The sequence below is a fragment of the Dermacentor variabilis genome, chromosome 11, assembly GCF_050947875.1.
Source record: "Dermacentor variabilis isolate Ectoservices chromosome 11, ASM5094787v1, whole genome shotgun sequence".
Lineage (NCBI taxonomy): Eukaryota > Metazoa > Arthropoda > Arachnida > Ixodida > Ixodidae > Dermacentor > Dermacentor variabilis.
In genome coordinates this window covers 26,505,708-26,525,976 of record NC_134578.1, presented here as the reverse complement: position 1 = coordinate 26,525,976, position 20,269 = coordinate 26,505,708, and the positions used below count along the sequence as shown (strand labels likewise).

Here is a 20,269-nt window from a genome sequence, read left to right as displayed (position 1 = left end):
TTACCATTGGCATTCTTTTTTTGTATCAACATGTTCTCCATGGCCAAAAATAACAGTGAGCGAACAACGAGCTCTTATTTTTTCTTATATGAAACTGCACTTCACAATTCGAAGTTAAAGCAGAGATCTGTCCGGTGCCTAAATGTGCACATTGCTGGGGATTGCGCTTTGTATAGGATAAACATAATATTTTGCACATAGCATTTGGATCTACAGCGTTCAAATACGTAGCGCAGCTAAAGCTTCGCTTCGCATATACTCCGGCGTGTGCGCTGCATCTGCGTACTCTTTCAGGTAACTTATGATGCGTGTCCTCGAAAAAGAACAGAGGGCATTTTTTTTATAACCACACTGAGAACTGAGAATCAAAAAACACATAAAGCACGCAAGTGTACGGGCGTCCTTTACCCGTGGGCGGACGTGAGGGGGTGAGCGTAAAAGAGCTAGTTAGTTATGCTAGTTAGTTATGCTGCTAGTTATGACGAAGTAGGGTGCGTTTGACAACAACGTAAACAAGTGAGATACCCACCAAAGGCCAGAACGTTGTTCGTAGCGCAAGCATTTTCAGTTTCTCTTTATTTCTTCAACGAAAACTCGAGGGTATACGGTCATCTCGGAAATTATTTAGACATCGCACCACCCGCGATTCTGTAACGTGCACGTAAAGCACTCTAACCGAACACTTTTCACATTGCTTCCTCGTCGAAATGCGGCTGCCGCTGCTGGCAATCCCACCGCTGATCTGATTTTCAGCCGCAGAACGCAGCTTATGTTAGGAGCGAAGCGATATGCTTGGGTAAACGATGTTGTTCATCTGACAGCTACTACTAACATCCATTCTACCATAGAGGCGCGCGTGTAAAATAAAGAGCTCATATAGCGTATTACAACAAATGGATTTATTAGACCCCTTCCAGAAGTTGGTGCGACGAGGTAAAATTCTAGTAAATTTCTTTTGCCAATAAGGAGCTACATGTGTCACAAAATTTGCTTGCAGGAGTTCAACCGATTTAGAAGCTAAGTTTAAAACTTCTGGCTGAAAATATTCAGTTTCTAGTCCTTGATTTGCTCATATCTGACTCAATGCCCGAGTCGAGCAGTCGGTTGGGCTCCTTGAAGGCCGTGCGCGTGTTGTGTACTGCGCATGCAAAAAAAATGAGAACGGAAAGACGTAAATTAAGGCACTAGCCATTCTTTATTTATTTTTTAATTTTATGTGTATACCGCGTTTTCATTTTATTACGCGCATCCGCTGCACACAAAGGCGTCGTCACTCGCACGCATCGTCAGGTAGATCTGTGCAAAGTGAAACAGAGATATAAACAGTTTCTTTTTCTTTTTTTCAAGAAAACACGCTCACACCGTCGAAATGGGACAACGTACAGGGCATAGAAGGACGCACATAGGCGACTAGAAAAATGTTAAAGGGACACTAAAGAGAGAACTAAGTTCGGCAGCATTATTGAATTACATTTCTACAATAGCTGAGCAGTCACAGAGAAAATGTGGTAAATCATTACACAATGGCAAACGTCGAAAGCATACCGCGAAGCCACTCAAAGGTACCCCCACAAGCATCCCATGGCGTCATAAATTTTTGAGGGCGTGTTCTTAATATGGTTAATCGTTCATCGACATAGAACGACTACGTTGCATTCTAAAAGATCCAAGGACTGATTTCGTAAGTTTAGAGAACTGGTTCTGTGCCAGAAAAACCCAAGTAATAGAAAGTAATTTGAACTCCGTGACGTCACACTGGCGTGTGACTCTAATTGTTTCAGCGCAAAATGCGGCGAACATTCGCCTTCACTGCCTTTGCTGGTAATGTACCCTTGACCGCCTAATGGACGACAATAGGGTCTCGAATGAATGCTTCACAAGAATAGATTTCTTATTGCTCGTTGGTGTCCCTTTAAAAACACATCTGGGGAAATACAAACACGCTAATCAACACTTTGTAAACAATAAAAGAAACTGTAAGCAGCGCGCCGCAAGAAACCTGTATTTTTATAGCTCTCTAGACAACCAAACGAAAGTGCGCGGGAAGGCGTCCAGAGAGAGAGGTCCGTATTACCCAATACAAAAAAGAAAAATTACTTATACATGCGTAGTGTGAAGAGTTAGGTCCATCGTTAGGTGTTCTTTAAGTAACTATCGCCGACGTGTGCCAGTCCAGAGTAACAAGACCAAAAATAAAGTTTATCCTACTTAGAGCCACCGTGAATTAATTGTTTTGTTTTTGAAACAGCATACGAAGCCAAACGATTTTCAATCATTTCCTTTTCTGCATTTTACTCCCAAAGTCTCTTGATGTTAAGCTATCCCACAACGGCCACCTAATAATGTAGTGCTTCGGTAGATCTAGTGCTTCGGTAGAACATAGGCACAAGAAATCCTCGAGGGAAAAGTTGTAGAGTACGTCCAATCAGCCGCAAGATAATTTGGCCACTTCGTTCTTTACTTGTTACTTCTGTTTTATTTCATTTTAGTGTATCCTTTTAGTTAGGCTCATTTGTGGTGTTTCCTTTGTTTCTTTAGCAACATTATTGCGAATTTCCTCTCTTTCTTTCTATTATTAGCAGTTATGTTGGATATATTCCATGGCCACAGCATAGCCTTGCTATGCTCTTAAAAATGAGACCATCAGGAAGCTGAAACATTTTTCTGTCGTTCTTCCTTTCGAATTTCCTCCAATAAGTTAGTACTGCCCGTACTTTACATCTGCCTCCTGTACACATAATTTCTACATACTTCAAAAATCGCAGCCAGCGATTCTTGTCCGGGGGAAACTAACTGAACTCTGTGATTGCCTTCGAGGTCGTTCAGTTTGCTACCCCACGTGGACCTCAACTGGTTAACTAGTCATGCCTTCTGTCACGTACTCTGACACTACCATGAGGACATCGTTCTTTGGAGTAAACAGGTTTTTACAGCCCTTTCAGCTGAAATGCAACAAGTTTGCAGCCAACCCGTGCAGAATATGAGTTAGAAATTCGTTTGTGTTGTATACAAAACTTTCCCCGGTCCTTGAGATAGCACAGTTATCCGAATGAAGCTTTCAGGGCAGAGGAAAGAGTATTTATAATGTTAATTCATGTGACAATGCAAAAAGATGAAACACGTGTTTTCTCCATGGAAAATACCACATTCGCCGCGTGCTATCAATTCATCTTCAAATCACATCACCACGACAGCATCTAGCCAGTTCATCTGTCGTGGAGAAAACAAAGTGGTATCTCGTTGGCATCTACTGAACTAGATCGGTTGAAAATAATCCAGTTGAATGACTCCGTTATAACGAGCGTAATGGCACCACTTTAAGCTTTAAAAGAATTATCACCTTTAATTTACAAATTAGTGTGCCGCGAAAAACAAATGACTCGACGCGATGCACAACAGATTTTTGGTTTTTGAAAAGTGGTCCTAAACTGACAGCAGCAGTTTTCGGCAACCAAGGTTCAACTGTATGCCGTTAATTTGAAACCAAAATTATTTGCAAGGACGGTTGAGGGGCGTAACTTACAATATATCAAAGTAAACAATAGTATCTAATATTCGAGGATTGTAGCAGCACAGCGTCACCGACCGCACACATGCCAACCGCACAACTTCAGCAAGCGTCTCGGGATAGAATCACTTTCTTTAGGCTGTGTATCATGAAATATTATCCGCATTTTCTTTCCAACAACTAACAGATCACCACCTAACGATTCGATTAATCACTGTTGAATTATTCAAATTGCGTAGTACTAAATTACATAATTCCAAACGTGCTCTCAAGAAACCAGAAGCACTGATACTTCAGAATTAACATCAAAGGTACTTGTTGTTGAATATTGCACACAAAAACGTTAAGCCTGTTTTTTACACTATTCTTCTGACCTTCAAGCGTAGTACATATGGAGCACGAATTTTTGTCAGCCTCTACATTTTTCACGCTTGTTCTGCAGCTCCTAGTACATTCTCATTCATCAAATCCTGATGTGATTGTGGTTCAATTCTTAAACACAATTCAACATTAAGATAACGGTACAAATTCTGTGCTACACACAAAATACCACGCAATGCTGACAGTGTCTGTGCACCTTTTTCTCTAACTTCTTGCTTTACTGTTGCTTTAGAGTAACGAAATCGAACTGAGCAAAAGATATGTCCAAGTACACATTTTAAAACACGTATATTGAGCCAGAGAAACTGTTTCTTTGACGAAGCTAAACTGAGCGCTAAGCGAAGGAGATTCATTCCTATCCCCCATTGGTCGATAGGCAAGGTGCGCACTGGTACTGTGTGCTGCCCACAACAAGTACAAAAAAGTACAATTCGCGTACACGCGGAAGTATAGCACACACGAAACAGCACTGGACACCTAAACGTCCTTTCAATAAAAGCCACGTACGTACACCACAAAACAGCAAAACTGTGTCCTGTACAAATAAAACAGTGCATATATTATTATAAACTGACTAGAGAACAGCCTGTTTAACGCAACTAAGCATCAAAGCCACTCACTTTCCTCTGACAGAACGTGGGAAAAATACATTTACACATTTATATAAATATATACATACACACGAGTGGTGCAAATCACATGCACCTTCGCATTGCTCATGAACGACACGGGAAGGCCTTCATTCTTAGTTAATTCAAAAACAATGTAATATTTACGCCAATTAAAAAAGCGAGCTAAATTATTGTTTTTCAAGAGCTAACAATGCGTCAGTTCATCTAAAGAAATTCCACCTCAAATTTTGGCTTTAAACTACCACATGAACACATGGACTGTGAGCGACGCCGTACCACGAGCTCCGAATTCTGCAGCCTAGACTTCCTTAACTCGAACCCAAAGCACGTTGTATTAGCAGTTTACGTTCCGTCACCCCAGCCCCCACTCCTTTTGAGTTTAGCAAAAGTGCCACGCCATCTCTGGCATCTGACAGAAAATACACAATAATGCACGTACGGTCCCTGGTACAGTGCTCTGTTTCGTTCAGGATATCCAACCTTTTAACATATTTTTACAACCCTTACGGTACATATTTTCCACTGGCATGTAGATGGCTCTTTTAATGCATGTGTAAATGCACAACTTTCAAGGTGTTCCAAAAAATGACACGTTACTAAGTAACGAAAACACATTTGCAAATATGTGCCGCCTACTGGGTAGCACCTGCATGAAACAAATGTCTCTGAAAGTCAGCTCTTCCTTCGACCGAGCTTCTCATCCCTGTGACTGTATTTTTCCACATAAGTTACCTTAAGTGCGACATCTTAATCTTGTTCCACGTAGGTTCCACCACACAAGTGAAATATATGCTTGCAAAAATGTCACACATAGTGTCACTTATGTAGGACTAGAATAACAGTGTGTCTTTAAACAAACGCCCCGTCACTTGCAGTGTTCATGTGCAATGCTCAGCCGCGCAACTTATGCGTGCAAACACGACAAAGTGCGACACATTTAAAAAGAATACGATCAGAAACATTACGCGCGTTTTCACACATTCCTGGATGTGTTGACCCATGCGCGACCTAGGAGATATTGTTTATGTTGTCTATTGTGGCAGTAACATTGTGGCTCAATGTGCAGCCGATTCTAGTTTAGTCGAAAGCAATTACTGAATAAGTAAAATTTGACACCTCAGAGGGGAACACTTTTTTTCGATTCAGCAAAAGTGCACAGAAATACACATTATAAGCAGGTGCATCGGCACGATTATACATCAAGGCAACACTGTCATCTCAACAGAATGCATTTGAAGTTCAAAATTTCGAGTGCACAACGCATCAGGCCTACCAATGACTACCATAATATCCCGAGAGATTGCACAACCCAAGAACAAAAGTTGATCGAATCAGAATAGGTTGAGTCCTAGTGCCCCATGAGCAACCAAAAATGTTCACCGGCAATACTGTGCCCATAGACGAAATGACAAGAAGCGGGTTCATGCGGCACTAAGTCCTTTGCTGGCTAGTGGGTCTTGGGTGACGTTTAGGAAAGAAAACTGAAGTTTAGAATGCTTTGTCAGGCCACTTCGAATATTCAGGGCCAGTTGTCGTCCAGTTACCAGCAACGTTCATCTTGCGGGTCACAAACCCTGTTTAATTCCCAAGAAACAAGCAGGCCACCTCTCGGAATTTCACAGGAATCGTAAGGCAGAATACCTTTTCTATAAGTATCCAGCTCACAAGGAACCAAGGACAATCAACTCTCCAACACATCAAATAACGAGCAGTACAGGACTGGCAGAACCGGCATGAAGAATGCATATAACAGAGTGCATGGCTTTCTTAGTGCACAGTAGGAGAACGACAAGCAACAAATCTCTCATCTCCCCCACGTGACATAAGCTGCCAAAATGAGACAATGTCAGATGGAGCTTGCAGTGTTCAAAACGTCCACGGTTATAGAGTGCGCTAAAGACGAGTTGAGTCACGTGCGGCGGAAGAGTGTGAGCGTGGGTAAAGCCCCCACGCTCTACGGTAAATTGCATGCGTGTTTGTGAGCGATTAACACCGAGACACGACAACGATCGAGGCCCACTGCCCATTACAAAGGAGTGGGCGCCTAGACTAGATGACACGCATCTCACATCACATGTCTTGCTGCATTATTCTTCAGGTACAATCTCAAGATTGTTTCGTGATGCAGAGTGGGTGGATGGTAAGTGTTGAGCACGAGTCACGGCTGTGCGCTAAAGTGTGCGACCCCGTACACAGCTACGGCGAGTGGCAACCTCCTATAGGCGTAAGACGAGGTTACGATGAACATGTCTGCGTGAACAATGGCTTCTTTTCGGGGATCGTTCACTGCGCATGAGCAAATGGCTTGCGACTAACGTTATCTATATATATCTGGACACATGCAACCACTTGACAACGAGTGATGAAAGGGACTAATATTGTGTAGCGGTTCTCCCGGATGTAACTAACCAACGCGTTCGATATCTTCAACACCAAGCTCTCGTTGTCGTTGGAGCAAAACATCATCAAAGTAGGTGTCCCCAGCAGTTGTGGACTCCGCGTATGCTTTTTAAATGCCAAGAAACATTTTTCGCTCCGCCATATATGCATTTCATGGTGCACTTTCGACTAATCTTGCTCTGAACTACCTTACAAATATGGTAACGTCTTGCTTATGCAAAAACCTTTCGTCCTAACTAAATTCGCATACGCACGTTGCATCTGCTGACGACAGTCATTTTCTTACGTAGGTCAGCAGCTTTGAGACATTTGCATGCGTCTGCCTAGTTTCATTTTTATATTACATATCAGCTCGGCAAAGCAACAGCTACACGCAAAATCATATCTACAGTGTATATAAAGTGAGTGACCGGAGAATCAGAATGACACTGGCAAAGATGTCAAATGCTTATTGACCACTGCAGTGCTGCTGAATCAGCAGCTTCTTGTTTTCAGTTAAAATGCACTTGACGGCTGAAATTCTAGGCAGCCATGGCCTATTAAATCTATGGCATCCACCTGTTTTAGGCAGAATTTGATAAAACCTTGAAATATACAACATTTACGCGAACGCAGTCAGCATTCCTTCCAGAAGGTTGCTAGAACTTTCCAGAAGGTATGGGTCAATGTTGAAAATGCCCATCACTTCTGCTGCAGAACCTGCTGCTCTTTCCCAAACCAAGCACCTATAACATTGCCAATATGTTCTTAACGCTGTTATGTCAGCGCCTCAAATTTGTGGCGCATTTATTATGGAAAATTGAAGTTTGTATTGCCAGACAATGTCGTTGCTATTATGGCGAACGTACATTGATCTCCAAGCCTGTCGCGTGGGTTCTTTTGCATGTTGTCACGGACGTCACATTAGATTGCGACAGACATGAGGACAGTGAGGATTGCATAGCTGACAGTGCATTGATGAACTGCGCAGTTCCCACGACGATTTGCACTCCTTTTATGCTACTTTGCCCCAGCCCCAGCGTCACACCATCAGCCAGATGTATAGAATGCTGGCACTGGCCCGTTCCCTACAATAATTATCGTTACAATAACAGTGACAGCATTGCACGCTCCAGGCTAAATAATATGAAAGAGCAAAACTAGTTTTCGACACCTCCTGTATGCAATGTCTCAGACCTGGAAGAAGGTACCTTTTGCATGCTAGTTCACCACGGTAAATTCCTACTTGTGCCAGAATGTGCCAACTGTATCGTTCCGTGACGACGTCACCCAGGAGGATGCATCAAAAATTGGCTAGTCATTACAAAACGACGAAAATCTTTCGTCCAAACTTAAGCCATAACGTGATGTTGTGAAGATGTTGCATTGCTTCGATAGAGACTATCATAACAACGTGTGAAGCCTTAACACTGCCACAAATACGAATTTCGTAGCTTTTGCATGCTACTTTTCACAAGTGCAAATCTTTCGCACGCTGTCTTAGTATCTGAGATTACCAGCGCAAAATTTATTCAGCACGACATTCTACTTTGGACAGAAATGCCAAAGAGATGTACGATCTCCGTTTTTGACCACACAAGCCGCTTTGGCAGAAGCGTCAGTCATACGTGCGAACTCTAAGTCTTGACAATGCCAAATCAAGCCGCCTTTCTTGGTGTTGGTTACTTGTGTAAAAACTTGAATGTAAATCACACTCTGTATAGCAAAAGTACGCTCTTAAGAACGCAATTGGTACTATCTTATGAAACCATTGTGCGTTTTTACACTGCATCGTAAGGGATCCCTTTGAGAGAAAAATTTTGCACCGTGGTTTCTTTCTTGGGGGTTGATAGGCACAACGCTATTATTCAGGCACAAAACAGGGCACAACTTTGTAATGGCTTATATTCTTTCTTCTTGCGGTATCATTCATTCTGTGCTTCGTGCAGGCATTATACACGATCAATTTGCCCTCTTTAATAAGACCTTTGTTGGCACCCTTTCGTTGGCAATACTGCTTTTACTACGAGCACCACCGGGAGGGTTATTTCTATATAGTTGACTTGCATTGAAGATTTGACACCGATAAGTACACGATGGTGGTGATAACTCATAACAATGAAGGGAGAACTGTAGAAACTAACATCGGGCTAACAAATGAATTCTTTTCCTTCCCTCAATACTCGAGATTACCAGTACATGATCGTCATCAAAATTTTGTTCAATTCGTTAGTCTGGATAATTGTAATCACTTAAAACCTGAAGTTGTGCCGATTCTTGATGTCCTCTTCCCTTCACTGTTTGAAGACAAAAGAATATGTTTAGTTGCAATAACAGAAGATTCTGTGATGCCTCCGAAGGCGCTGTTGCTGTCATGGCATAAAGTTCTGCCTCAACAATAAATGTCTTGTTCTACCTATATTACATCGGCTTTTGCGTCAAGATAAACTGAATTTTATTGCTGTGCGACACCATGTCTTAATTCGAACATCTTGTAATTACGACAGAAGCCTGTACCAGTAAATCTTTTTGTTCGGCTATAATTTGATACATACTTACGGTTGAAGGTTAGGAATTGCCTTCGTTTCCTTTCTTGTGACTTAGCTTGTTTCTTTGCTAAATTCAGCCGCAAGAAAGTTATTTTGAAAACTTTGTCGTTCCAACAAGACGTCAGATTTATGACTGAGGCACCCATCTCATTTTGGTGCCCACCATTCCCCGCAGAGCTTTTTCAGCTGCGTAGCTTAACTTGAATATTAAGGTCGGCTTATATTGCGAGCCTAATGGGCCTCACAATTTTGTCTCACCTTCTCTTATACGTTACCTATGTCATGATTTGCTTTATCGTCATCTTTTTAACATCGTATCGCTTAACCTTTTTTTTTTTAGTGTTGTTCCAAAAATACACCAGCAACGCCACGTTACCATTTTGCAAGGTGTCATTGCTACGTCTATATTTTCACAGAGTATGTTCAAAGTTCTCCCAAATACATTTCACAAGTAAGGAAAACAGATGTGAAGGGTTCTTGGAGTTCACCCATACAAAACAAATGTTAAAGTGTGTCACTGTGGCATCAGAGTCCTTAGAAGTAAGAAAATATTAAATACTTCTCGTTTCTAACTGCTAACCACTTGACTTTAGTCTCGTGTGCACATCATTCTAGTTTCAGATGACACACCACAATGAAGAGAAAAGAGAAAAAATATAGGCCACGATAACAGACAACCGGCAAAGTACTGCTTGTCCACTTCCCCGTGTATGTCTTGTCTACACACAGCGCCGTTTTGCACACATAACGTTCCATAAATCCCCATTGTAATCCTTTTTAGTGGGGGTGTTTGAATAGCGAAATTTTCGAATCGAATCGAATACAGATGCTTAAACAAAAGCGAGGCTTCCAAGTATCCAATCAATCGCCGAACATCTTCTTCTACCTCCAAAAAATTGGCAAACAAACTTCGAGAACAATGGTGAAACAAAGCTTTTTTTCTATTGCCTTTATTGCAACAACGCTATTTGGCAGTCCGTTCAATTGAGCTGCTCTTCACTTAGGAAAAGCTGAAAAGACATCGAAGTTCCCAGTTGATTACAACAGGCACTGAGGTCTGCCTGTAGATCGCATGGACTATTTGCATATGATGAATGGACCGCGTGGATCATTTTGCATCGCATGTCAGCTGCAACAATTGTAGTAGACCAGCATATACGTTCACTTCAAGACTTCCAATTCTAAAACTTGAGTTCTCAATATGTAGACTTCAAATTTCAAGTCTTGAATCGAAATTCTGCGCACTGATTTCTGCGCATTAGGCGATTACGTTTATTTCAGAAATTTGACTTTTTTTATCGCTTTCGCAACATTCAAACAATTCAAACCCAAATTTTCTAACGAATATATTGATGTTCCTAATACTGAGATTCAGTCCCAATTTCCGAATGGCATCATTCTCGAATCGAATACTTGCGCTCTCAAAAAAAAAAGTTGTTTCGATTCGTATTCGAAAACTTCGAATATCTGTGCACCCCCGACTTAAAAAGTGACACCCAAAACAAAAAGAGAAGTACGAAGGTCGAGGAGGCCTGCGTGACGTCATCGTCGTCGGTGCGTTCACTTGCGCCCTCCCGCGGGGTCGTTCGCCTTGGCCGCGATGCTCTTGGTGCCGGCGAAGAAGACCCGGTCGAGCAGCGACTGCTTGGAGCGCCGCCTGTGGGCGTAGACGTCGCGGCAGAGGTCGGCGAACGCCTGCGCCACCTGGTGCACCTGCTCGGAGGCCGTGAGCTCGACGAAACCGTCGTCCGCGTCCTTGGCCAGGATCTCACCTTCCTCAGTGCTCACCTGAAGGGTCGAGATGGAGGAGAAATAGATTTTGCGTCGCTGGTTGTTATTATCATTGTCATTACTACTGCTGCTACTACTACTGCTACTACTACTACTGCTGCTGCTGCTGCTGCTGCTACTACTACTACTACTACTACTACTACTACTACTACTACTACTACTACTACTACTACTACTACTGAGCAGCCTACTTGAAACAGGGCAGTGCCATATTTCACCAAGCTCGTTCGTTTCACCTATCTAGTGCATCTCACATTCTTTAAGTGCTTTCATACACTACCAACCATATGAACAACAACCTGAACGTATAGAAAATATGGCCATATGGAATCTTATGGTTTTTAGGAACAATCCTATTGCTTGCTGATAAAAAGGCAGCCGTGTAGATCATACCTTCATGTGCTCATCGCTAACGAAAAATTCCTCATCTTGGCTGCCCTTATTGATGCGAAAGGGTCAAATGGCCCACTGAGTGAAAAGGATGGAGTCTGTAGTCTGTAGCAGGGAAACGGCACCTAAATTGCCATTCACTGCAACGCCACGGCATGAGGGCGCCTCGACGGAGCAGAGCGGACGAAAGAGAACGCATACTTCGGAGGTAGCGCGCCAGATGTTGCGTGAGGGAAGAGGGCATCACCGCGACGCCGCATCACCTTTGCTCTCGCTCTCAGAAGCCGGCGCGCGGTCCCTATCTGTCTCTCTCAGCCCCACTGGGCTTAGCTGCTGCTTCCTCGGTCTCTCGTCGAGCAGGACGTCGGTGGCATGCGGCGTTTGCACCGCAGGCTGCTGCTGCTGCTGCTGCTTGCTGGTTCGCGCAGCACGTACCCCTATGATGGATTGCTCGCGGCGCTAAACTTGAAGGAACGCTCAGCTACGTCAAATTGGAGATTGATGCTTTAGCATGCACAGCTAATGAGAAGTTCTTAGGCGTCCTCCCGTTTTACTTTCCGCTTTATACACTGTGCTACGTCATTCAAAATGCAAATTTACCTTTATTGCAATTTGTATTGTTTTCCTTTGCGCCACCAGTTCTGCAGCCCGCTAACACTACCACAAGCACATTCTTTTCGAGGTTCTCTCACATTAGCTGCATTGAAGGCAACGATCTTGACCGTATCATCTAGGCCAAGTATTGACAGCGTGCTCAAGATGGTGAGAGAAAAATTCTACCTTTAACATGTGGGTTGGAGCACATAGAGTAGGGATTATCATATCACGACCGATAGCTTAATGATAGTCTTAAATGTAAACGTATATAATCGAAGCACTCTTGCTCAGCAATAGTCGTAACTAGCTTGAGGCTATGAGTCCAGCCAGTTTCGGAAACTCTGTGCATTCCATGTCTGCATAACGAAAAAAATTGGCTCGCCATCTCGACCCTGCGCTGTTGAAAACCACCACTAGAACCGCTGTGGGGCTTACGCAATGCTTTATTGTTTTGGAGTAGTAGTGGTAATGTTCATTTAGAGTAATGGTAGTAACCTAATTTTGTCAGCACGCCACCGCTGGTCGTATTGCCGTTTCTTTTCCCTTGCCGCCTCCTGTTTTCACGCTGCTCCTCGGGAGTCCCAACAATGCGTTGCCTACCCACGGCCGTGGTGCAACAATAAAATCAGTTGCTAGGTTGGTTCCTTTATATATGAAATGCTAGTGACGTCACTACCCACGTCACAAGCTGTGTTCGCCGCGGCAACTTGGGCAACAGTGATCTTTACCGGGACACGCATGGACACGTAGGGAGCGCTAAGTGCATCGCATTGTTATAAGGAGCGCCTTATCGTCAATGATGTGGTTTCGATGCGTGTTTTTTGCTTGTTCCTTATTGAAACGAATGTTGTGCTGCATGTTATATGCGTGATACCAAATAATGTGCGCACTTTTCGCTTCAATCACTGAAGGTTTCTTTTAATAAGTGAAGACTTTTTTTCCGAGAGCCCACGATGCAGCGGTTAGGCTCGGCCTACCAGTCCCCACGTGGGAGCAGCCCGAAGTTCTGCCCTAGGGCAAAGCTTCTCATGACCTTGTAAAGTTCTTTGTATGTCTGTCTGTCTGTCTGTCTGTCTATCGGTGTATGTATGTATGTATGTATGTATGTATGTATGTATGTATGTATGTATGTATGTATGTATGTATGTATGTATGTATGTATGTATGTATGTGTACTTAATAACCTGCTTGTCTGCTTGTCTGTCTGCTTGCTTGCTTGCTTGCTTGCTCGTTCGTTCGTTCGTTCGTTCCTTCCTTCCTTCGTCCCCCTTCCCATGCTCACCTGCCTGAGGTGTATGAGGTCGGCCTTGTTGGCCACGATGCACACGGGCGCCGGCACTGGCGCCTGCTGCGCCTGCTGCTGGGGGGCGCCACCTGCCCCCGCGGGGCCTCCGCCCGAGTGGGAGAGCGTGGCCGCCCTGTGCAGGTTGGGCAGCGTGTTGTTCAGGTGCCGGCGCAGGAGCCCCAGGTAGCGGAAGCTGGCCCGGTCCACGATGGAGTAGACCAGCATGAAGCCGTCCGCCCACTGCAGGATCTCGTCCCGAGGGAGTTCGTCCTCACTCTGCAGACGCGGCGGAAGCGGGCGAGAAGACCTCGTCATCATCATCATCATCATCATCATCATCATCATCATCATCCTGGCTATGCCCACTGCAGGGCAAAGGCCTCTGCCATACTTCCCCAACTACCCCGGTCATGCGCTAACTGTGGCCATGTTGTCCCTGCAAACTCCTTAATCTCATCCGCCCCACCTAACTTTCTGCCGCCCCCTGCTAGGCTTCCCTTCTCTTGGAGTCCAGTCCGTAACCCTTAATGGTGACGTTCGAGACCGGGGCGCATGCGAACTGAACAGCGCCAGCATAAGGTCGGTAGACTGGGTGGACTAATAGTTTTGCAGTCTGCACGTTAAAGCGAGTCTGCGCACTCACTCTTCTGGCGCACTATCACTGGTCGGTACTCACTCATGTAGCCCACCTATTCGTATGAGTAAATTACTCTTCCAGAACACCAACAAAAAATCTTACTGTGAAAAGAGGCTTCGCAAGCCAGAAAATGCGTTAATATGAAATACGGGTTGTAAGGCCACCTTTAAAGGTATTTGAAGGCTGCAAGGCCTGTATCCTTAAATACTGGAAGGCCTGTAGTATTTCTTTATGAAATATCGCAGGCCTTGTGAAGGCCGAAACAGGACTGGTAAGGCGAACACAGAATGAGACACTGAATGTGAGAACCTGAAGTGCAGTGCGATATATTACAACCTTTTTAGGCAAGCAATAAATAAATAAATATAAGTAAAATACATTTAAAAACGTCCACAGGGCTTCAACTTAAGTGTCCACAGATGACGTTGGAAGTGCACTGCGTATTCTCAATAAGTCTGCAATCAGTTGAATTTTTTTTTTTTTGCATCGACAGCAGGCGCAGCGAACGAAAATTTCCCGGCATTAAAAAGTAATCTGTTCACTTGGAAAATGCCCACGATTCTTTTTTTTTCTTCATCATACGAGCCAGATTACAGTCACCACTCCTGAGAAACCAAAAATCGGCAGTCCTTTGTTGCATTTGGCGTTCCGTTTGCACGAATTTTTCCTTAACAAGGCAAGAATAAATACGTGAACAAAAGTAGATCGGGGATTACCACTGCCAGCTGCCTGCCACCGTTACTTAATCCCCCAGAAATCTGCGTCGTTTGTTTTCAAATACTTTGTACTTTCCTTTATTTTTCTTACCCCGACTGCAGCCATAATGCCACCGCCTTGGTAGATCTGCGTTCCCAGCCAAAATTTCCGACCCTTTTTATATTTGACCGTTCTTTTCTTGTTAGCTCACTTTCAACATTCGACGCAGCGGTCCCAGGAACGTTCAGAAAGAGCGACCAGGTTTCTGAGAAACCTGGGACATCCTCATTATCCGGGGAAGGACTTGAAACCGAGGATCCCGGAGCTTTGAGAGGATTAGAGCGGGATTTAAAACCGCGAGCAGAAAATGAACGCGCAGCTTTCTCTGTTTTTTTTTTTCGAGTCTATCACCCATGATTGTCAAGCACAAGCTTAGAATGGCTCAAGGGGATTTCACTGACCGGCAGCATTAAAGCCAGAGCTGCCCGCGTTTGGCGACCTAGCTCAGCGAAGTAACGCTGCTCTCTTTTGAATTATCGCAGAGCTTGCGGAAAGAATCGGGACAGCTACAGTGTTTTTTTTTTCTCCGGGCATTAACTTGTTCAACTTTCATCTAATAAATAACACGGCAGGACACGCCAGATAGGGCGACAACGCGCATGCGGTCTCATCGTCCTGTCTGGTGTGACCTCCCGCGCGTTAGTAGCCGCAGCCAGTTTGATTCAGCGCATTATAAGACTAGCGCTAACTAGCGCGATCTCTCGCTTTACTCAGTTGTTTTAACCACGGCAAGAATGCTGACACCTGGTTTAATTTCTTTTTTTTTTTGCAAGTTTCCTGGCAGCAATGTTTCAAAAATTCCTTGCTTTCTTTTGTGAAATTAAACTGCGCTAGGGATGAGACACCGAGGTAGAAGAAAACTGGACGAACGCAGCACTTCACAAGTTGTTAAAGTCCGGCTGGCCCAATTTTTTTCGTGACATCGTATAGGCCATGAGTTTCTTTGAGATTTAACAAACCACAATTTTCTTTCTCCTCTTAAATCACACCGTACATCTTATGATTGTGCACCTTATGTGCAGTTAAACAAAGGCCAAGAGCTACAATGAAACAAAATTATTAACAAAATTACAACTTCACGACCGTATCAGAGTAGCGCCCAAAGTATGGTCAACCAAAAACTTGGCGACATGATGCGATAAACAAATATCCTAACTATTTGCCATGTGTTTGATAGGGGTAGTCTAAGGGTGCAAAGGAGAAAAATTAACCCCTACCTGATTCAGTTTTTTTTTTCTCTCTCTTTCGAGTACTCAAACGTTAGTGCTGATTATGCGAAAGCTATTGAATAAAAAAATATTCGCTGTTTCGAATATTAACTATTCATTTATCCCGCCGTGGTTGCTTAGTGGCTATGGTGTTGGGTTGCCAAGCACGAGGTCGCGGGATCGAATCCCGGCAACTACGGCCGCATTTCGATAGGAGCGAAATGCGAAAAAGAAACGTGTACTTAGATTTAGGCGTACGCTAAAGAATAACAGGTGATTAAAATTTTCTGATCCCCGCCCCCCTAAGACACGTGGTTCTGACATGTAAGATTCATTAATTGAACAGGGATTGAACTATTCAACTTGAGCAACGAATCGAAAAGGAATTTATCCTATTCGTTGTTTGAAATTTTCCAATATTCGCTCACTTTGTGAAGAAAGAAAGAAAGAAAGAAAGAAAGAAAGAAAGAAAGAAAGAAAGAAAGAAAGAAAGAAAGAAAGAAAGAAAGAAAGCGTTCAAACAAGCAAGCAAGCTCGGGGTCACTACATTAGCTGCGTATATGCCCACAAAAAACTTGCGAGCGAAGAACTGCGCATGAGCCATTCAGCGCGGATCTGTTAGATAAACTTGAAGAAGGCATTTACGAGCTCTCATCAGGCAGTAAATGTCTGACACTCACCCTTGGACAGGTGTCCAGAATTTCAAAGAGAACGGGCTCACCGTCCACCATCATCTCACTTTTGTACCTGTTTTCTGTAGGCAACAAAGAAAGAAAGAATACGCTGATAAAAACATTCGCACCTTGCGCAACATGTTCCATTGGCTAAACATTTACACGCGCTCCAATCGCAATAGGGCAATAACTGAGCAGAGAACGCGATGAGAAACATGAAGGTACTGTCTCTCCCAAAAATTTCTGATCAGCAATTTTCCATGACTCCGAGCAATTAATAATCAAGTTTCACAATTTATTGTATCCGATTGCGACGGTCGATCACCAATTCTCCGAATGTCTAATGTATCGCGGCCATTTAGCACAGAGACTCACGGTTACTCAGCGGATTAAACTTACCAGCATTGCAATGACATCAAAAAGGAACCCCAAGTCAGTTCATGTTGATATAGCATTGTTTAAAAACCCTGTTTGTGTCAGTTTTGCAAGGATAGGTTGACTATTAGAGGAGAAAAGAAAAGAAGTTCTGAGTTTCATTTTAAATTTGGTGCTGAAGACCCAGCGCCGGCATACGTCAGTGCGACGTCGCGGATTTCAAAGTGGTTTTCTTCGCATTCGGGCAGTTGTGGACCCGTAAATGCTCTTGAAGTTCAGGCTTTGTGTCCTTAAGAATGCAACGTAGTCCATCTATACCTACAATAAGCGATTAACTTTGAACAATCGAGAACAATCACAATCTGTGACGTCACGGCAAGTTGAGGCGGGAACTTCGAGACAGCGTCACCACCCGTCTGTCAAGTTTGCTTTTTTTTTTCCTCGCTTATCAAACCTCCGCTAACGGTAACAGGGGCGCTCTTCGGTACTGCACGAATGGGATACCTTAATAATTTATTTTTATTTATTCATTCATGCACGTGCATCGCCTAGTATATAATAGAGCTATAATATATATCTTTGTTTATTTTTTTAGGGTACGTTTAATGTTTCCAAATCTCGTAGCTGTTCAGTGGCGCCAGCATCCATGTCCTTATACACCTATTTAAGGCGGCGCTGAGCCTTGCAACGTGCGATATGAGGCTACCAGTTCTCGAAGAAACTTACGTACCTGTTTGGTGGTCATACTCTCCTATGTACCTCTTCGTCAGGAACCTAACAACCAGTGCTGAAAGAAATGTGGAACGGACATGTCAAGAAACGAACGACAGTTAACATGAAATGCACAAAAAAGAAACAAATCTGGGACTAAGTTTCAGCTTTTGAGCTAAGTGCTTGACTGCTCTTGACTTAAAAATTTACTTGTTGATTTTTCTTTGTTATTACTGCTGTCAAACGAAGAGAAATGGCATGCTATATGTAGGCCTCTTTAGAGCCGACTATCCCAAATTCCGAAATACATAACCTGGCAAAGCAACAATCTTATACTAACCTGATATTTTATCTAATCTTACACACACGCAGACCTTTATCAAAAGTTCTCAGGCCATAACGTGCTCGACAACGTTCACTCTCCGGCAAATGGCCGGGCTCCTGGAGCAATTTTGGCAGTCGGAAGTTGTAGGTGCTGAGAGACACTGCCCTGTACCCTCTTCCCAAAAAAATCTCGCGACTCTTATGATCCGATAGATGACATGCCACAGGCACGAAGTCGACGTGTTTGCGCAAGCTTTGGGTTGAAAACTTTTTACCACCCCTGAACAAATAAAAACAAAGGGAAAGAAATACACAAATAGCTAACGCTACACGGCGCTAGCACGTCACAAACCCTGTCACCGCAGGCAACGAGCACCCGAAGTGAGTTCATTTGGCGCAGTCACGACATCATCCCTTCAGGTCAAATCACCTCGTCCTCGAATTCCGTACTAGCTTAAAGTACCATAGGAACCCGGGCCCTCAGAGGCAGTCCGTGAGATTGCTGTGCACTAAGAAAGCGCAAAGGGGTGCTGATGGCACGTCTCTGCTTCTCAGGACATGAGCGCGGTTCAAGTACTTTTGCTCAGTGATAGAAGCCAGTCTTCTCTTCTGGATGCGATACCATTACAGAACTGCACCCACTTTGTAGGTATCCGCGTGACGAAAATTACGGAAACGATGCCGAAGTCAGCTCTCTCTAACGCGTCGTCTCAAAGCGCTAGCTGCCATGAGGGAAGAATGCGGGAAACGCGACACGTGACGCATGCGCCGGACTTGTCGAAAGAGCGGCTTCGTCACGAGAGAATCTGCATGCGGGCGATCGTGGTCTAACGGTTAGAGCAGTGGACTGCCGTGCTGGATGACAGAGCTTCGATCCCACCATTTCTCCATTGCATTACCGGTGCATTTCAGCAATCTCGGAGCTATCTAACCAAAACCTCGAAGTGCGTTGAGCGTACGCAATCACGTCACCGTGTGCCGGTAACCTCACATTTGTAAGAGATACGAGGCGTAGAAAACACACTTTGATGAATTAGAGCGTGCTAGATCGGCCGTGACGTATGCGCACACGGTTGTCGGGCGAAATGTCCAAATTATCAAGATCTAAGCACGCATTCCAGCGTTGGTGTAGCTACGTTCCGCCAGTGGCATCAGTACGTCTGTCAAGAATGTCGCTGCCGTCGAGCAGGGCCAGTGGTTGTCGTGAGACTCACGCCACCTTCAGCTGCCCCTGTCCCCGAGCAAGTGAACTGCGGCGTGGACAGCAATCACACAGCCGTCCGCACCTCAAGCTTGCAAATATGTAACATCACTACCACGGTTAATTCTTATGCAAGAATGGTTGAGCATTCTTTTTTTTTTGACGTTTCAGAAACGAACGCTCAACCGTGGGGTCATGGACCGCGGGGTCATCAACCGCGGGGTCATGGAACAAACACGTAGTTACGAGCACAAAATACCGCAGTTGTTCCAATTTAAGCCAACCGTTTTACAGCGAAGCTGTATGCGACTACGCTTCGTCGCGTCAAAGACGACGGAGACGAAGTCTCCGTCGACAGACAATTCGACCAATAACAGCAGAAGGCGCGCCCGCCGTGTGCGCTGCCGGGTTCCTCGTCGCACGGCCAGGTGGCGCTCGCCTCCGCGCATCCGAGAGCGAGGTAGTTGGAAGCAGACAGGTTGAGAAAAGTGTCGCGAACGCGCAAGTAAAGCGCCTGCACAGATGGAACTCCGTCTCGACGCCGACGTCACGAGAAACGCTCGGGCTGGCGAAACTCGCGAAGGGCGACAACGCCGCGCTTGTAGACGCCAATGTCCGAGCTACGAGCACTCAGCGGGTGAGATAAGCCCCTTGTTCAAAAATGCATCGTGACTTGAAGGTCATGATTGATTTGATATAAGTGACGCCTGGTGCAAGTAAAGCTTCCAAGAAGCTCATTGCGTTTCCTTTGGTGCGTTCATGACAGGCGTCATTTCAACCAAGTCCAGCATGGGCTTCATGTTAAAATGCATTTCTGAATACGGGGGTAAGAGTACCGAAGAATATGGCCGCTGACTTGGTCCAATACGTT

At 44.4% G+C, this 20,269-nt stretch overlaps 1 protein-coding gene across 1 annotated transcript in view; it reads right to left on the bottom strand.

The window, feature by feature from the left end:
* Positions 1-1,168: 1,168 nt before the first annotated feature.
* LOC142563912 (ras-related and estrogen-regulated growth inhibitor-like) overlaps positions 1,169-20,269 on the bottom strand; it is a 49,335-nt gene continuing 30,234 nt past the window's right edge. The window contains exons 2-5 of the mRNA XM_075674617.1: positions 17,893-17,949; positions 16,794-16,867; positions 13,510-13,788; positions 1,169-11,237 (exon numbers count right to left, since the gene is read on the bottom strand). Of these exons, the coding sequence (XP_075530732.1) occupies positions 11,010-11,237; positions 13,510-13,788; positions 16,794-16,867; positions 17,893-17,949 (638 nt within the window). The 3' untranslated portion in view covers positions 1,169-11,009. The remainder of the gene's footprint in view (positions 11,238-13,509; positions 13,789-16,793; positions 16,868-17,892; positions 17,950-20,269) is intronic.